Source organism: Nematolebias whitei, chromosome 3 (assembly GCF_014905685.2).
Source record: "Nematolebias whitei isolate Nwh7 chromosome 3, NemWhi1, whole genome shotgun sequence".
Lineage (NCBI taxonomy): Eukaryota > Metazoa > Chordata > Actinopteri > Cyprinodontiformes > Rivulidae > Nematolebias > Nematolebias whitei.
This window is the reverse complement of record NC_056500.1, coordinates 22,329,714-22,347,470: the sequence shown is the minus strand read 5'-3', so window position 1 is coordinate 22,347,470 and position 17,757 is coordinate 22,329,714. Positions and strand designations below refer to the sequence as shown.

The 17,757-nt window shown below is 37.3% G+C and overlaps 2 protein-coding genes across 2 annotated transcripts in view; both read left to right on the top strand.

The window, feature by feature from the left end:
* The window catches only part of hsh2d (hematopoietic SH2 domain containing), a 3,979-nt gene extending 2,429 nt beyond the window's left edge, over window positions 1-1,550 (top strand). Inside the window, exons 4-5 of the mRNA XM_037674669.1 lie at window positions 99-362; window positions 1,074-1,550. Coding sequence (XP_037530597.1) covers window positions 99-362; window positions 1,074-1,550 — 741 coding nt within the window. The remainder of the gene's footprint in view (window positions 1-98; window positions 363-1,073) is intronic.
* A 2,649-nt stretch (window positions 1,551-4,199) lies between these two features.
* Window positions 4,200-10,105, top strand: tax1bp3 (Tax1 (human T-cell leukemia virus type I) binding protein 3). The gene is made up of 4 exons (XM_037674668.1): window positions 4,200-4,395; window positions 6,076-6,195; window positions 8,953-9,030; window positions 9,161-10,105. The coding sequence occupies exons 1-4, from the start codon at window positions 4,357-4,359 to the stop codon at window positions 9,308-9,310; spliced, it is 387 nt and encodes a 128-aa protein (XP_037530596.1). The 5' UTR covers window positions 4,200-4,356; the 3' UTR covers window positions 9,311-10,105.
* Window positions 10,106-17,757: the final 7,652 nt, after the last annotated feature.

The following is a 17,757-nucleotide window of genomic DNA, read 5'->3' as shown; positions in this document are numbered from 1 at the left end:
AATAGGCATAAAGGCAACTTCACACCTTATAAAACATTTTTATATCAAATATAAATGAACATGTTTTGTCTTTTTGTTTCCGTTTTATTTTATGTAAGCCCTCAAACAGCAATGCAGACTACGCACAGCTGTTTACCCACAGAGATCTATCCACCAACACTGGTTCACCCACAAAGGACCCATCAAAACCCAACCTGAACCAGAGTCAACCAGAACCGGAAGACGAGATCCCGCCTGCCATTCCTTATCGACCAAATAACCTGACGGACTCTACAATCCTGCTTCCAAACAGCAATCCCAGCAGGCTTTATCCTACTTTGGAAGTTGAACTACATCACGTCCCCTCTCCAACCCCAGCCTCAGTAATATGACCTTTTATACTGATCAAAATATATGTATTAATCTATACCGATCAATCTGTACTGATCACAGCCGTTCTCAAAAGGCTGGCCCAAAGGTTTTGAGAACAAATGTAAAAAGATGCAAAGCATTAAAGCTTCGTCTTTGTAGCACATCAAACGTATTTGTAACACATATGTGTCGGGTCAGAGCTGTAGCCTTCGTTGAGTCATTAATAAAATGCTGGTTACAAATGTTCAAAGTATAAAATTACACATATTTTTAAAGTAAAATATTTAGTCAGTTTTTCACATGAAATTGTTAAAAAAAAAAAGGAGGTTTTGTTTTATTCCAAATAAACTAGTGCTGCAGTTTCTTCTGTCAATGGAGGATATAGGAGTTACTGGTAATAGAAAAGTGTATTTTTGTGCATAAATCGGTGTCAAAGTGAGATTTGAGGCTGTTTAGCTTGCACAGATAACTCTTGTGGTTTTGGCCTTAAATGCCAAGAAATTATATTTTTTTATACAAAAGTGGGGATTGGTGCATTTCCTGCCATTGTGGCACAACCAGTAATAAACTACTGATCATTATCCTCCTTTATGCAATCTTACATTTTGCTAATTTAGCACACTTCATGTTTTAGAGCTGTGATTTAGATGATAAAAGTAAGTTTTCAAGTGCCTTTAAATGTAATGGATGGTTAAATGTGCTTTATGCTTTATGACCTGCAGCCTGTTGCAAAGTCCAGGAAGAGATTTGAAGCCAGTTACCTTCCACCAAACCAGCCTCCTGAAGTCCCTTCTCGAAACAGTGTGCCCCAGAAGCAAAACCAGGCCTACATGAGAACCATCTCTGCACCCAGGAGTTTATTTACACCCTCTGCCCCCTCGCAACACCTCGGCTCCAATGTCCACCTGTTGAAGCCCAACGAGTGGAAGCCATTAGTCGTCACTAACTTCATGAGCCTCAAGAAGAAATTCCAAAAGAAGACAAACCAGCGGCAGGACGTGACTGACTCAGATCATGTGTACTCAGAGATTTCCATGGACACAGTTGACAGAAGGGAAGACACTGAGAACGAATACCAGGAGATCGCAGAGCTGGCGACCCTCGGCTCTTCACCCCATTGCAGTAGAGTTAAGGGACTGACTGATCAAGTGTTACCTCAAGAGTGTCAGTCACCTCCACCTTTTGCTCCAGGCTACTGATAAACATGGGGTTCAGAGACCCTGCCTCTTCAGAGACTGATGACGAATACACTTTATTTTCTGTCCAATAGTAAAAAAGGACCTTGTAAATCAACACAGTTCAACTACAAGTCGGTTAAAGGCAAGAAGAGTTGGTAAGGGTTGGGACTGACATGGCTCCATCCATCCATCCATCCATCCATCCATCCATCCATCCATCCATCCATCCATCCATTATCTTTACTGACTTTTTCCTTTTCGGGTCGCAGGGGTCAATATAGTGCCCAAATCCAACAGTCACTGTGCGAGAGGTGGGGTCAACCCTGGACAAATCACAAGTCCATCACAGGGACACATAGAGACAAACGAGACAAACAACCACTCCCCTCTCACCTATGAACAATTTAGTTACCAATCAGCCTAACATGCATGTTTTTGGTCTGTGGGAGGAAACCAGAGTACCCGGAGAAAACCCACGCATGAATGGAGAAAACATGCTAACTCCACCCAGAAAGGCAATTCTGGGTGGAGTGGGTGGGATTCGATCTGGCAACCTTCTCGCTGAGAGGCGGCAGCTCTGAGCCACCGTGCCACCCCTGACATGACTTAAATATGGCAAAGTAATTTTCAAAGCATCAAAATACTGAGTCTACGCCAGCTTTATTCATCTAAACTCATCAGCTGTTCGCTCATGTCAGAGATGTGCATTTCTCTGAATGTGACAAGGCTGAGAAGTTAAAGTGGTTTAAATCCTGGAACAGGAGCCCTCGTTACCTTCATCACATTAAAAAGTGTTGGCTACAAGTGCGTTCTCTGTTTGAAAAGTTCTATTTTCTTTAAAACAACAACAACAAAATAAAACACTGTAATGATTAGTCTGATGGTGACGTCGTTTTTTTTTTTTTTTTAGTTATTGTGTATTTTATTCACTTTCGCAGTGAAAAACAATCTTGCATTTCACTATTAAAAATATTTTATTGCTACAAAACCATAATAATGAGTAGCTTGTTTAGTGTCAATCATTCACAAACAACATTGTTATATATTTTGTACATTTATAAATAACAGTTTCCAAACTTAATGAAACCCATAAAACATTTTTTTGTTTTTGTAAAGGGATTTTGGTACAACTGATGTCATCTTGAAAGGGTGTCTCATTTCAGTGTACTACATATTACAATATACAGTACTATATATAATTTATATTTTATATATGCTGATAGGTTTGCAGCAATTGTAGCTGAAATGTTCATGTAGCTTAGCTGAATCAATTCATACATGTATTAACATAAAATCCATGTTTTAGATCTGCTTTGTGTTATTCTCGTCAAACTTGCCTCACAGGTGGAACCATGCAGGAAGTACTGTAGTTCCTGCAAATCAATATACTACTTGTTTGTAGTAAATGCTTGTTTGTGTTTATATCTAACATGTATATAAACAAATTATGATTGCAGTATTATTTTGCCGTGTGTGTGTGTTTCTGACTGAAGCATAATTCTGTAGGAGTTCATAAAATACTTTAAAGTGTGTGCTGTTTTTATTCCCCAACAAAATCTTGAATCTTTAAAATATTTTAATCTGGCCAAAATGTTTGACGCAGCGGCACCTCCAGAATTTTTTAACAGGATGGCCGTTTGAGGGACAATGAAAGTCCTGGGGTGGCACACCAAATTCAAAAGCCTGAACAGAATATTTGACCAATACAGTAAACAGGAATAAAGTAATCATCTTCTGATATATGTTGGGCAACATGTTTTTCATTGGTGCTGCCCCTCCCAGGGTAAACACATCCATAGGGAGCATGGACCAGAGTGACTGGACAGAGGGTAACCTAGGCCTGTGGAAAAAGGAGGCTGCGGCCCCCTGGGGGCCTCCAGGGAAGCCTCAGACAGCTGGAGAGAAGAAGAAGATAAAAAACAGCAAAAATAAAAATGAGTAATATTAATAATAAAAACTGCACACTAGGGTAATCTGTATCTGTCATTTCCAGATAAACACGCTTGAGAGAGACGTTATATTTCTTTTGTTTTGTTCTTCTGGTCAATAGTTTGTTGAAAAGTAGTTGTTGTTTTTTTTCAGAGGTAGTACAGTGTTTAAAACATGTTAGTTAATAACAAATTTACACTCAGCAGCTGTAATGATTAAATGAATATAGTGAATAAAAATTTAAACATTCTAAAAGTAGATTTTGATTTATTTTTTTTACATATTTTGTAGCATTTTTTGTGGGTTTGCGAGAGGGGCCTCAGCCAGATGCTACTGCTGTTTGGGGGGCCATGGCATGGAAACGTTTGGGAACCCCTGGCCCAGGCTATTGGTTGAAAGATGTTAGAAATGCAACTGCCAGGAAAAAGACAAAGAGGAAGACCAAAGAGGAGCTACACTATTGACGCAGTTTGACTCAAAGATATGAAGGTAGCTGGAGTAAGAACAGACCAGACAGAGAGGTGGAGGAGGATGACTTGCTGTGGCAACCCCTGAAAAGGAAACAGCTAAAATAAGAAGTAATAATAATAATGTGATTTTGAAAGATTCGTTTATACAACATAATAGGGGAACGTGCTCAGGAAGTCCAAAGTGTTCCAGCTCTTTAACCCCGCCCTTCTGGCTGCTGCTGTACATCGAAACACGCGCACCTTTCCCCTACAGGGAGGCGAGGTTACGTCATGTGAGAAGCGCTGGTTTCAGCTCGACGTCACTCAGCCTGCTCATGTAAAAAGAGGGCTGGGAAGTTACATTACTACAAGAACACTTTTTTTTCACGCTCACAGCTGCTTTGGTTGCGAGTGTAGCCGCTTTTTAGCTTTCATATTGTAGTTAGACGATGTCTTTCATCCCAGGTCAACCTGTGACCGCAGTAGTGGTAAGTTTGAAGGGAGGGTTGTGTCTATTGTTCTGGCCGACATTAAATGTTGACTCGTACAAACGCTGAATTAACTCGTGCTATTTCCCCGTAAGCGCTAAGTAGCTAAAGTAAGCTAGGTTTACTGACTTTACTGTCAGGTTGTCTGTGTACTGGAAGTGGAAACAATTTCTTAAACGTAACTTTAAACAAACATTTAACTAGCTAACTTTAAAGAAAATGTCTTGTTCAAAATGAGGCGTCACCCCCGCTAAGGTGTGACTGAAGCTTCCTGCAACTTTACAGACAAGCAGCATCGCTTCTCGCCCTTCTTTAAGTTAAAGTGCTACATAATTTGTGCACAAAAGTACATATGACTTGTTGTGAGATTCCCATATTCCCTTTAGCTTGTTGGATTAAAAGGTTAACTTCATATTTACTTGTCATTCGCTTTCAGTAATGGGTCCAAACGACTTCAGAGTTACACTTGTTGTGTTTGTTTTCATTTAGATATTATTTTTTCATCATTTAGTTTACGTCATGGCAGAAACCAAACACTAAAGTGACCGTAGTCTAACCAAGGGTTCCTAACCCTAGTCCTTGAGGAACACCATCCTGCATGTTTCAGTTGTTTCCCTGCTCCAACACACCTGATTCAGTGATTTAATTACTTCCTCGTGTTCTGCAGAAGCCTGTTAATCACCTATTTATTAAAACCAGGTGTGTCGGAGCAGAGAACCAACTAAAACATGCAGTATGGTGTTCCTCAAGGACCAGTGTTGGGAACCCCTGGGAAACCCCAGAGATTTATAGTTTACTGTAAAACTAAGCAGCAATTTCTCATTAATCAAAAGTCAAAATCAATAGAAGATTTGGGTTATTTGCTAGGAAATAGGCTATATTTTTTATTTCATTCCTCGCTTTAACAATTCGTCACTAATCAAATTCTTAATCTGTGCATTTTTTTTTTAACCGCTTGTTTTAATCACACTTTCCTCCATACAGGGTTTCATCTTTACTGTGACCTAAACTGTTGCTTCCTTTTTCATATGTAGAAAATATTTGCTCATTTATTTGCCAGAGGAAATCTGTCTAGTTTATAAAGCTTAAAAAAAAAAGAAGAAGGGAAGCTGGTTTGGAAATCCTGACTCACTTGACTTGATGAAGTCATCTTTTGGTTTCATTGTGTCAGAGAGACTGAGAAAGTCGTCTCACACACAGGCAGCTCTTGTGTTTGAAGGAGTCCTACTGTCAGAATCTGTCTGGTGTTGTGTGACTGCAGCTGCTTGTCACTGTCAAAGTAAATGGCTTGCACTAAAGTCAAGCAGTGCATTCACGGGGTCAAACCTTCCCGAAATCTGGGAAACTGTCATATGATGTTTCATTATTAAACTACATATACGTTTGTAAATGAGTCCTCGTGGCTCAATGAGACTAACTTTTATAAATACAGGTTTAATGAATAGAAAAAACATAGATAAATATTTCCTTCTCCTCTTGTTCTCATCTGTGCTTAGTGTTGGCACATGTTGGTGCCGGGTCTGAACAGGCCCTCTGGCTGACAGTGGGCTGTGGCGACAGACTAGTTCAGTTTTCCAACAAACATTTCAAAGCTAAAAGTAAAACCAACCCTTCCCGACCACAGTTTTTTTATGAAGATGCTTGTGGAAATTTTAATTTTGGATTGTTTTTCTTAAACAGCAACGGATTGAGATCCAGAAGTTGCGGCAGGGAGGTAACCTAATCCTGGGCTTCAGCATCGGAGGAGGTATAGACCAGGACCCTGGTCAGAACCCCTTCTCTGAGGATAAGTCAGATAAGGTAATGAAATATTCTGAAAACAACTAGTATTATACATGCTTGGCTGTGAGTTTATTTTATAATTATCTTGGCTTGAGTTTCCTGTTGGGGACACCGTTATTAAATTGATTATGACCACATCAATAATGCTGCTTAATTTGAATCATGGGGTGACAAAGTCTTACTTGTCTTGTTCCCGTGCACATTCTCAAGTGTTTATCCTGCAATGCTCATAAATAAATACAGTATCTCATTACTGAAGGTTCTGGTGCAGACTTATCTTTGATAAAAGAGGATCTTTATTCTTCAGGTAATATGCAAAAGAAACGTAACATAGTTGAGGAACATAACTCAAGACTTTTTTTTTTTCATTCAACTTTTATTTAACGACTCATTTACAAGAGAGACCTGATTTAAACAAAGAACACAGATGAGGTACAGACAACAATAGACAATCGTATAAAAAGCATATAACATGAAAAGTAAATGGAAGAAATTATATCAAAGCGAAACAAAAACAGTTAATTATAGAGTGATGTAAAATGCTAAAAACAGGAACATGTCTGCGCTGGTTTTTACCATGAACTTAACAGTTGTTTAAAATCCCTTGGGGTGGTCAAAGTTGAGAGCCTCAGATCTTTTTGCAAGATATTCCAGGTTACAGGAGCGGAGTAAGGGAAGGCTCTTTTGTCAAGTTCAGTCTGCACTGAGGGGGACGCTGCAGGTAATGATGTCCTGAGAGCCCACGCTGTAGCTGCACTCATGAAGTGACAGGAGTAGTGTAGGAGGAGATGTATGAAGGCAACAGACCAAGAAGTGATTTAAAGATGAAAATGTACCAGTGGGAGAGCGTGCGTGAAGTAAATGACCCGTTGACCAGTGAATACAGGGTGCAGTGGTGGGTATGGTAGTTACAGCCAGTTATGAATCTTAGCACACCGTGATAGATGGCGTCCAACTTACAATTTGATGTATGATCTGGCTGTTCTGTTTGGTGTGTTGTAAAAGACAAACGGGCCTGAACATATTCACATCCTCAGGTGAGATGAGCCAAACTCAGGGGTCATAGAAAAATAATGTAATATAACACTGAGTCCTGTCTAAACTTTAAGAAGATGCAGAAGTTGAATGGAGTTTTGCACGATTAGGATGCAGCGAGAGCAGGAGTGAGTCATGAGGTCTGAGAGATTTGTGATATTTAGGGCGTTTGGGTTTGGGTTTAGTCAGTTTTATTGTGTTTGAGTCAAAATGAGATGGTTTTTGAACATGAGCCAGAGGAGGACAGAACCATGGACCCAGAACCTCTCAGACAGAGGAGAGAATCATGAAGGAGAAAAAGTCCGAGTCAGACAGTGAGGACTTTGTTGGTGAAGAGAGTGATCATGATTTGTTTTAGAATAAGAAAGAGAGGAAAAGCAAACTGTGCCTGGAGAATAGAAGAGAATGTGGATGTTGACCCAGAGGGTGTATGGATGTCATGTAATGGAATGGAGGAAAATACACTTTAAATTACTATAAAATGAATATTTTGTCAATTAAAAGAATCCTGTAGTGTAGAGTTTTTAAACAAACAAACTTTTATTAAAGCATAAAAGAAAATTATTTATATTAATATTTTTACTTCAGGCTGAGATAGCTCTAAATGCCTAGTTTTTTGTGGAATGCATATAATATTTTTAAGAATTAAAATAAGGTGGTTGAAATAACATAGTCATAAAGTTAAAGGGTTAACGGTCTTATTCAAATGTTCACAATATGATGCTTCTGATGTTGATCGATTTCATGATCTTGTCTTTTGTTACAAAAAAACAAAGTGAAGTTTTTGAGCTGCAAATTCAGCTAGGCCTGCTGCAAGATAAAGAATAAAGATAAATTAATTGTGAAATAATTCTTTATTAAGGTAGATTCTTGAAAATGTATGTTATCTCGCTCTACAAAATTGATTGGCAGCTGCTGCCGATTATGACTTCATAACTCTTTTTTATGTCTGTGATGCTGGTAAGACATTTTCATCACTGATCAGTGTCTGAATTCACCAACGTTTTGGTTGCACAGAACATCTGTGTGTTTATTTTTGAAAATAACTCCAGCCTCCTACTCAAAATGTTATTGAGAATGCTGTCCACCCAGAAAGGACCCCAGCCTGAATTCTATCCAGCAACCTTCTTGCTTAAAGGCAACAGCTCTACCAACTGAGCCACCAGAGCATTGATCTCCATAACAATATAATTTATTTAGCTTGTTTCACTCTTAGTGGTGATCAGCTGTTGAACCAGATCATTTATTGTGTTGTGTTGCAGACGTAAAAAGATTCTTACATCAACTTTAATTTAATATTATAAAACCGTATTAAAGGTTGGGCAGTCTGGTCATAAATTTACTTTTCCCATTGGATCACAGTCCATGATTTAAAAGATGTAATTGAACTTATGTGATTTAATAATCAGTTGTCCGTTTGACTGACTCAAGCTTCCTGATGATAAAATCGTAAACAGGAAAATCGTGACATAATTAACTAGAATTCCCGTATTTATGATATATTTATATTTATAGATGTATTTATTATTTATTTTTGTTTTCAGCACAAGCACCTAATTATGTTGCCAACCTGTGGGCACACAATCTGTTTCTTTTCTTTTATGCTTTACCTTTCTGTCATTATTGTGGACTTATGGTGTTCTTGTTTTAGATTAGTGGATTATTTTTGTTTAATAAAATATTTGTGTACCTTACACAGCTGTGATGTTATGAATCTTTATGTGTTTGTCTTCTTTAAAGGGCATCTATGTGACCAGGATAAGCCCAGGGGGACCTGCCGAAGTTGCAGGTTTGAGGATGGGAGACAAAATAATGCAGGTGTGTGATTTTTAAAAGAAAAGATCAATTGCTGAACGATAAATCCACAAGATGGCACTGTTTGCTCCCTAAAGAGCCAGGCTCGAGCTTCCCTCTTACTGCAGTGTAAGAAAACTCTGCTTCCTCGCAGGTGAACGGCTGGGATATGACCATGGTGACTCACGATCAGGCTCGTAAGAAACTAACCAGGGAGAAGGAGGATGTTGTTCGACTGCTGATAACCAGGAAGTCGCTGGAAGAGGTTGTCAGTCAATCAAAGGGCAGAAACCCCAGACCATGATCAGCTGCGTCCAGTCACTAACACATCATCCTACAACTGAACACTGTCATGCACACGACACGAAAGATGTCCACTAATTCACTCCATGGTTGCACTGTGGCCTTTTATACTGACTTTAACACAGGAAGAGCTAAATGACCGACAGGAAGATGTCACCTCCGATTGTGTAGGTGACGCTTATCTGAAGTCTGGAAAAAAAAAATCTGAGGTCTGAATGTGTCAACACTACTTCTAAAGTCATCAGCATATCCAAGTGTAACTCTGTGTAAAGGATGAAACACCTGAAATTTGAGGAAATAAAAATAAAAGGGGGTCAAGCTTGACCTTCAGATTTCAGAATGGGGAATATAGTTAAAAAAAAAAATCTAAATATTAAAATGACCATTATACTGTTTTATTTTTTAGTTTGTTTTCTGAACATTGGCACAATGAAAAGAGTTTTTAAATGACAGTTTATAGAATACAACTTTTTGTTAGTGTGTAGACAACGACAACAATCAATAACAATTAATTCTCATTTAGCAAATATTTGCCATACCAAACCTTTCTTACAGAATTTATGGGAACATTTTTTTAGTCTTTCAATCATTTTATTTGACCAAGTAGAACTAAATAGATTTAATACATCTAGAAATATTATTTTTGCACATTATGTATTTAATGAGTTCCTTCGCTCATGCTTAAAATAACCCATAATGCCAAAGTTCAAACCAAGACACTGTTAAAGAATAAATAAGTACTTTAAATGCAGCTAAGATTGTTTTACATAAAGGTACAGTATATTCTGTAAAGTCTGTAATAGTATCAGTATTTTTTTGTATTCAAACATGTTTTCTGGTGACGTGTTTGTCTTGCATTTGGCTAATTGCTATTCTGAGTTTAGCTGATAACATTTCTGCATCTGCTTCTGTGACAGTAGCTAAAGAGGCAGATGTTAAAACCTGCTAATCTGCATTTTGTACAATTTTTTTTTTTCTGACACTGCATGTAGCTTTGATTGATGTGTGTTGCATGTTTTTGACATTTTTCTTAACGTCCCTTTATGATCTTTTATCAAGTCCAGAAGTGTCCAAATAAAGTCAGCTACTTTTTGATCAGCTCAGAGCGTGAAATGGATAAAACTGAACTCGGCATTGTGGATGTAGTTTTATCACTTTGAATGTAAAAACAGGCTTTTTTGTAAACAATACCACATCGTTTTCATTTGTTTATAACAGATACATGGATGATATATGGTTTGAATCTGAATCCTTTGTTTTCTTGATAAACACTAAACATGGGAGAAGTCTTTGATTAAATCACATATTTGACTTTATAGCATAAAAACTATCATTTGAATAGATTTTCTAATCTCAAATGTTGAGAAATAAATGCTTTGCCATGATTTTGACAAAAAAAAATTGTATGTACGTTTTTATTTGAGACAATTTTAAAAATAAAATACCTTTTACTAATAAAAATTGTACTTTTTCATTGCCAAATACTTGTTTCAACCAACAAAGTAAAAAGGCTAACTGCACTCTGTTAATGATGTCAAAAGGCACATTCTGCCTGAAAAACAAACAAAAAAAGATATACTTTGAAATTATTATTTTCATTAATTAATCGGACCATTATGAATATGTTTTTATACATTTCCACACAGTTTAACATTTAGACCTCCAAAATTCAAAGGGTAGACTTCCTCAAATCACTGAAATGAAACTGAACTTGCTTCATGACATATTTGAGAAAAATCTTTGATCCCATTCCAAACTCTTATGAAATACTTTAAATTCAGAAAAAAAAGGTCAACTTTAACTTTTTGGACCTCCATCTAAGCTCAGTGATTCAGCAATGGTCACAAAATGAGTGTCATAAAATGTCAATAAAAAAGCTGAATACAATACACATCACTATACTTATTAAAAAAAATCTATAACCTCGCCCAAAAGCAGCATCTCTAACCTCCTTTATTATTTTCACAGACCCTTCAAACAGCTTCAAGTGGCCAGTTATGAAACAACCAGCTGACATTTTATAGCAAAGAATCTATTTCCTGACCTTTCTGCATTTTCCAGGAGAGCTTTCTTCTCTTTCAGAACCCTGATTGAAGCCGTGGTGAAATAATGTGCATTCATACATACAGTATATCTGAGAGGACATTAGTCAAATGAAGCGCCCAATTCTCTTTTTAATCAACTGTTTTGCTTCACTGCAAGTTGCAGTTTATTATTTCTCGGAGAACGTGACTTTGTTGGTTTTGTGATGATAAATTTAGTCACATTAAACCAAACAAGTGAGTATAATGTTTAAAGTCTTAAACACAGGACGCATCATGGGAGAGGGTTGATTTAAGGCGAAGATGAGGTGAAATCATTCCTTTGAGGAATAATTGATGAGTAAACTTTGCACGCGCGTGTGTGTGTTTGATGAATAAAGGGAAGCACGCTCCATTCCACATCCCTGCACATCCCACTATTACATCATGCTGTAAGACAATAATGCAGCTGCACAAATATCACAGCCAGTGCGCAAGACTCAAAATTTTCATTTGCTGTCACTGATAATGGTAAATTATAAATGGACTGTATTTATATAGTACCTCACACTACAATCTGTGTTCTCATTTACCCATTCATACAGCACTACTAGATCTCTACAAAGAATAATCAGTGCTTTATCACATTCATACACTGATGGGACACATCAGAGGCAGTGAGGGGTTCAATGTCTTGCCCAGGGGAACTTCAGCATGTGACTGCTGGTGGAATCGAACCCCCAACTCTCCCATTGGAAGACGACTGCTCTAACCACTCAGCCACAGCTGCCCCCATGTCACAATGATAACGCATCACATGTTGCTAGGCAACTAATGGACAGCTTATAAATGGAGGCATTGAGCGTCTTAATTCAGTGAAGCAGCCACGGTGTGCAGTAATTCAATCAGCCTTTACAAATACAATATTAAGTTTGTTTGATACGAAATAGACAATTTGTTAGAATTAATTATTTGATAAATAAAAACGTTACTTATGAATCACAACAGATTAATTTTTTTTTATCATACCAAGAAAGAAATTACAGTTTACTTGAATTAAACTTTCTTCTTCTTGCACATGGTCAAGTCAAGTCAACTTTATTTATAGAGCACATTTAAAACAGAACCTGTTATCAAAGTGCTTAACAACAACAACAACAACAACAACAATCAATGAGAGTAAAATTAAAGAGAAAAAAAATACAATACACTAATAATAATAATAACTGAAGAATTAATAAAAAGCATTTAAAACATAGGGTCACAGATAAAAAAAAAAAACCCCACTAGATCAATTTACACTGTGGTTCATACATGATCCATTCCTCCCACGTTATGGCAGGATAATTGTGTTTCCATGGTGATGCAAGCTGTTCCCATCACTTTGTTCCTAAACCAGACTGGAAGCCCAGAGCTTCAGATTCATCCCGGTGATAGTAATGAGAACCTGCCTGAGATGTGGTGGGCAACGTATGAGCATTCAGCCTCTCTTTGTGTGTTTTTATCCCGTTCATCTGGAGCAGAGCAGAAAAGGACTTTACTGTAATGGGACTGATGATCATTAGGGTCACTAACCTTTTACATCAGAGCTTAAGCCCAGAGAACTTCCTGTATCATTCTCAACCACCCCACAAATCTCCAAAAATATGGAAAAAGTTAAGTGCTATTCATTATCAAAAAAAAAAAAAGAAGAAGAAGAAGTAGCTAATCCTGGGGTCCTGTAGTGTATCAGATTTTGTAAAAAAAAAAAGTGTATTTTAAATTTTAACCATTATGATGTGATTTTACATGTAAAATAAAGTTTGCCATGTCTTTTTGTGGACTTGCGACCCGTCCAGGGTGTACCCCGCCCCTCGCACAGTGATTGCTGAACATGGGCACCAGTGACCCAAAATGGAAGAAGCGGGTAAAAGATAATGGATGGATGGATGGATGGATGGATGTCTTTTTGTCTCAACCAGACTAGAGGTCTTTGGGCTCATTCTCTGGCTAAATGATAAATGAGAAACCCAAGTGCAGTTATTCAGGCTGTTCAAAATACGCAACAAAGGAAGTTTTCTGCAGAACTTGTTTTAAATAATAGAAGCACAACCTCTCATCTTGAGTTTTTAAAAACAATATTTTAATATATTTTAGAACGCTGAAGTTTTTCTTTCTGTGGAAACATTCTGCAAAGGAATCTGTTCTCACTGTATCTCACTACAATTTGCTCTAAGTGTGAATGTGTGTTAAAAACATGTACAAACGAGGAGCCATTTTTCCCTCGCCTTGCGTTCAGGCATGGTAATTTGTGATGTGTGGGCGTGAGAGTGAAAAGCTGGGCAGCTGGATGCCAGCAGGGTTACAAACGCACGAGATCCCTGGAGTTCAGCGATGAGCTGATGCATGTTGTCATAGCAATAACCACCGAGTGTTTATTCAGTGTGCTGCCTTCAGGAACTCTGATTGACAAGGAAGGATTTCATCTTTTTGGGATGGAAACATTGAACAATTATCCATTTGACATGAAGTCCATCAACTGAGAGATATCAACTGATGTTGATGGACAGAAAGGAAATAAACAAATAGATCATTTCTCCCCTTAACCTTGCCTCCTCCCACGCAGAACCCCTCAGGCGCTCCTCCTTGCAAAGCGCTACATCATCTTGTAACGCTGCGTACGGAGAGGATGATGAGAGGAGATACTGTATGTGTGGGCAACATTAGTTCATCATCGGCAGTCTGGTAGTGATGAAGACATCTACATGACGTTGTGAGGAAAGTCTCGGACGAATAAAGGTGCGTAAAATGAGTCTGGAATTAATGTGTCATTAAAAAACAACACTAATAATAACCTCAGTTTGTGTGAAAGTTGTGAGGAACTCCAGGTTCTACCACCTTCCTTGGGGGAAAAGTTGAAAGTTTATTTCTATTTCAGCTTGCATAACCATGATGCAGATTTTAATTGTTCTTTCAAATAGGTGTAATCTTAACTTTTTAATCTCACCTTCTTAAAAAATGATGTCAAAATGTGTCTAAATGGGGGGTGCTGCTAATTGATATGATAAAGACAAGTGTTTCATCTCCTACTGTCTTGTTTCCAACAATTTGTTTTCTAACAGGATAATTATTTGACACCCAACACATCTGAATGTCGACCAGGAAATGAAGATAATTGTTCATCATGACAATTTATTCATTTACTCATTTATTTAACAAATTTACACAAACAAGTTAAACGATAGAACTTAATGTCTTGCTTTCAAGCAAACACTCGTGCTTTTTCCTCAAAGATGTTTTTTCCCTCAGTTTCAGTCCCTTGTTCATGTTCATATTGAAAATGACTGTGCATTGTTTGTTTGTTGTTGTTTTGAACATGCCAACCATATAAAGTCAATCCTTTCAAGCAAGGAAGAGGGAAACAAAAATCAAAAGAAAAACCTACATAAAATAAAAAAGTGCACAAGTATCGCACCACTTTTGTTTAACTCATGTCCAAAAGGGGTGGGAAGACGTACATAAAGTCCCACCCCTTCACCATTAGTCGTTAACTGACATTAATTATGTCAGTGTTGATTTTATATAGCACATTTAAAAACAACTATGGTAACCAAAGTGCTTCACCCACAATCTAGCAATAAAGTAACATTAAAAACCACAAGTTTAATAAAATAAGTTTAAGAACAAGCACAAGGAACTCAAAATGAACTTGAATTAAAAACCAGAGTAAAAAAGTGACTTCTACGGTGGGATTTAAAGGACTGTACGAACTCTGCAGCATGAATATCAATGGGCAGGGAGTTCCAGAGTCTGGAGACTGCCACTATTATTACCAATCTAATTTCTTATTAATACAGCCACCAACAAAAAACTGTAGACATATTTATAATAGACAGATAGCACTACTAATACTTTCATCAAAATTTTACATAGATTTCATGAAAATAATTTCTTTATTCTTCTTTTTAAACCTTTTTATGTTGAACATTGCTTGAACTCGTTCTAATTCATGCTCAATAATCCAGGTAAAAAATCCAACAGAGTTAAATCAGGTCCTCTTTTCTTTTAGTTGAAACGTTTCGTCTTTCATCCAAAAGACTTCATCAGTCCCAGGAGCCACAACAAACTCAGTCTTATAAATAGTACCTTCACATAGTGGGTCTGCCAGTTTGATGGTGTTAAGTGTTGGATCATTTAATTATCCTGTCATAACTCATTAATCAAATGGCCACAAAGAGGACAATGAGAAGATCTTGTCAACCCAGGTTTAATCTTGCAAGAGGAGCAGCAACTGAAAAACAAGCAGACAAGGTGTTACATGTCGCTCTGACAGCATCAAGGGGCATCAACTTATACGCTTATCAGAAAAGGTAAGGTCAAGATAACTCTGCTTTCCAGCGTAGGGGCCTTGAAGTTTATCAGGTGCGCAGGCTCCACTTTGTTCAGACAAATCAACTCTAACTCACACACATGGTTCTATGACATTTGACATTAGTAAGTGAAAAACATCCATGACCTTTACATCCCCCATCACTAAAATGCTTTCTGGAGTCTGCTCTCTCCCCCGCCAACTCTTCAGGCAGCCATGGCCAAAGTGGTTCAAAACATCTGCCCATTATAAGATACAATGTATGAATTGTTATCAACTTCTTTATTAAAGCTGAATTCGATCATTGGATTTATGCACACTTCCATTTCAAGAGTTTGCTTTAAAAGTTGTTTGACCGTTTCTGAAAAGACTTTTATCATGACTTCTTGTAAGGACCGTTTAACAAATAATTTAATAATTTTTTCAGTTTTTCCAATTTTTAAAAAGCCAACATGGGTTATTTGAGCAAGGAAAACTTTTGATTTTGGATGTTTTGTTGAGTTGTTTTATAATATAAAAAATTATGTTGATATTTCAAAAGAAACGTGTTGCTTAGTGTTGAAATAGAGCAGGCTGAGGTCTGGATGCTTTTTAACTTTCCTGCTCTTGTCACAGACTTCCAAAGGCTGCCTATATACTATAGTAGTGTGTGTGATGTATGTGTGTGTGGAGGTGTGAGAAGGTCAGACAGTAGGAGAGGCCTTTTCATGTGTGTGTTTATGAGAGCAGAGCTTATTTTATCGCTGGGCTCTGGGCGCTCTCGCTCTAACAGGACCCTTTAGTGAGCGCTGCTCAGACTCAGATTGTTACCTGACACATACTGGACTGTTCCACAGAGGCTAGACACCATGAGTGGTGAGTAACTTATAGATAGATTAAATGATGCCTGTGTAGAAGAGGAATACTCATTATCCAACAAAGTTAAGTCAGGTTCTCTGGACGGGTTTGTTGAAACGTTACACATTAAACGTTACTCATTACAAGGTTTTTTCTCAATATTACTGATAAACCGTTGCAGTTGTTTGTTCCTGTGTGGTACGGTTATAGTGATGATAAAACAAGTCTTATGCAGAAGCCAGAGATAAAATCAAATCTCAGTGTTCTTGATTGTTTTAACGTTGTACAGTTTGAAGTGCCTCCTGATGAGGTATGAAAAGTGTGCAGCCCTCCAACCAGCTACGTTCACATCTCCTCCGTTAGTTTTGGGGTTTTATCAGATCTGTAACTACCAAAGCACTTCCTGAAAAATCAGAAAATAATAGCAAATATCAAAATAAGAGATGATTTGTTTAAATTTAACTTTAGTCTTTAGTGTACATACAAAGAGTTTGCCTCTTAACAAACCCATGAAGAAATGGAAAAATAACTGTTATTTTTGCAGCGCTCTTACTGTATATAGCAGTTTGTTTTTGATTTAAGGCTAATGTTAGCAAGAAAAAACTACAGCTTTTAAATGAACAACTTCAGGCAAAACAACTTTTGGTCAAAGCAGATGGAGATTTATCACCCATCAATAAAACATGAAATACATTTTTGCTGAAAATTATTTAGTCATTGAACATGATGTGTGTTTGTATGTATCTATATATCTATATCTATATCTATATCTATATATATCTATATCTATATCTATATCTATCTATCTATCTATCTATCTATCTATCTATCTATCTATCTATATATATATATATATATATATATATATATATATATATATATATATATATATATATATATATATATATATATATAAATTAATTGATTTATTTTTATTATATTTTATTTATTTATTAACCTTTATTTAACCAGGTAAATCCCACTGAGATCACAGATCTCGTTTGCAAGGGAGGCCTGGGTCTGAAGGCAGACTAACATGCATGTTTTTGGTCTGTGAGAGGAAACTGGAGTACCCAGAGAAAACCCACGCAATCATGAGGACAACATGAAAACTCCACACAGAAAGGGATTTACCTGTCTAAATAAAGTTTGGAAAAAAGACCCCAGGTCCAACCAGGGACTGTACCCTGGACCTTCTAGCTGTGAGGCAACAGTGCTAACCACTGAGCCATTGTGCCACCT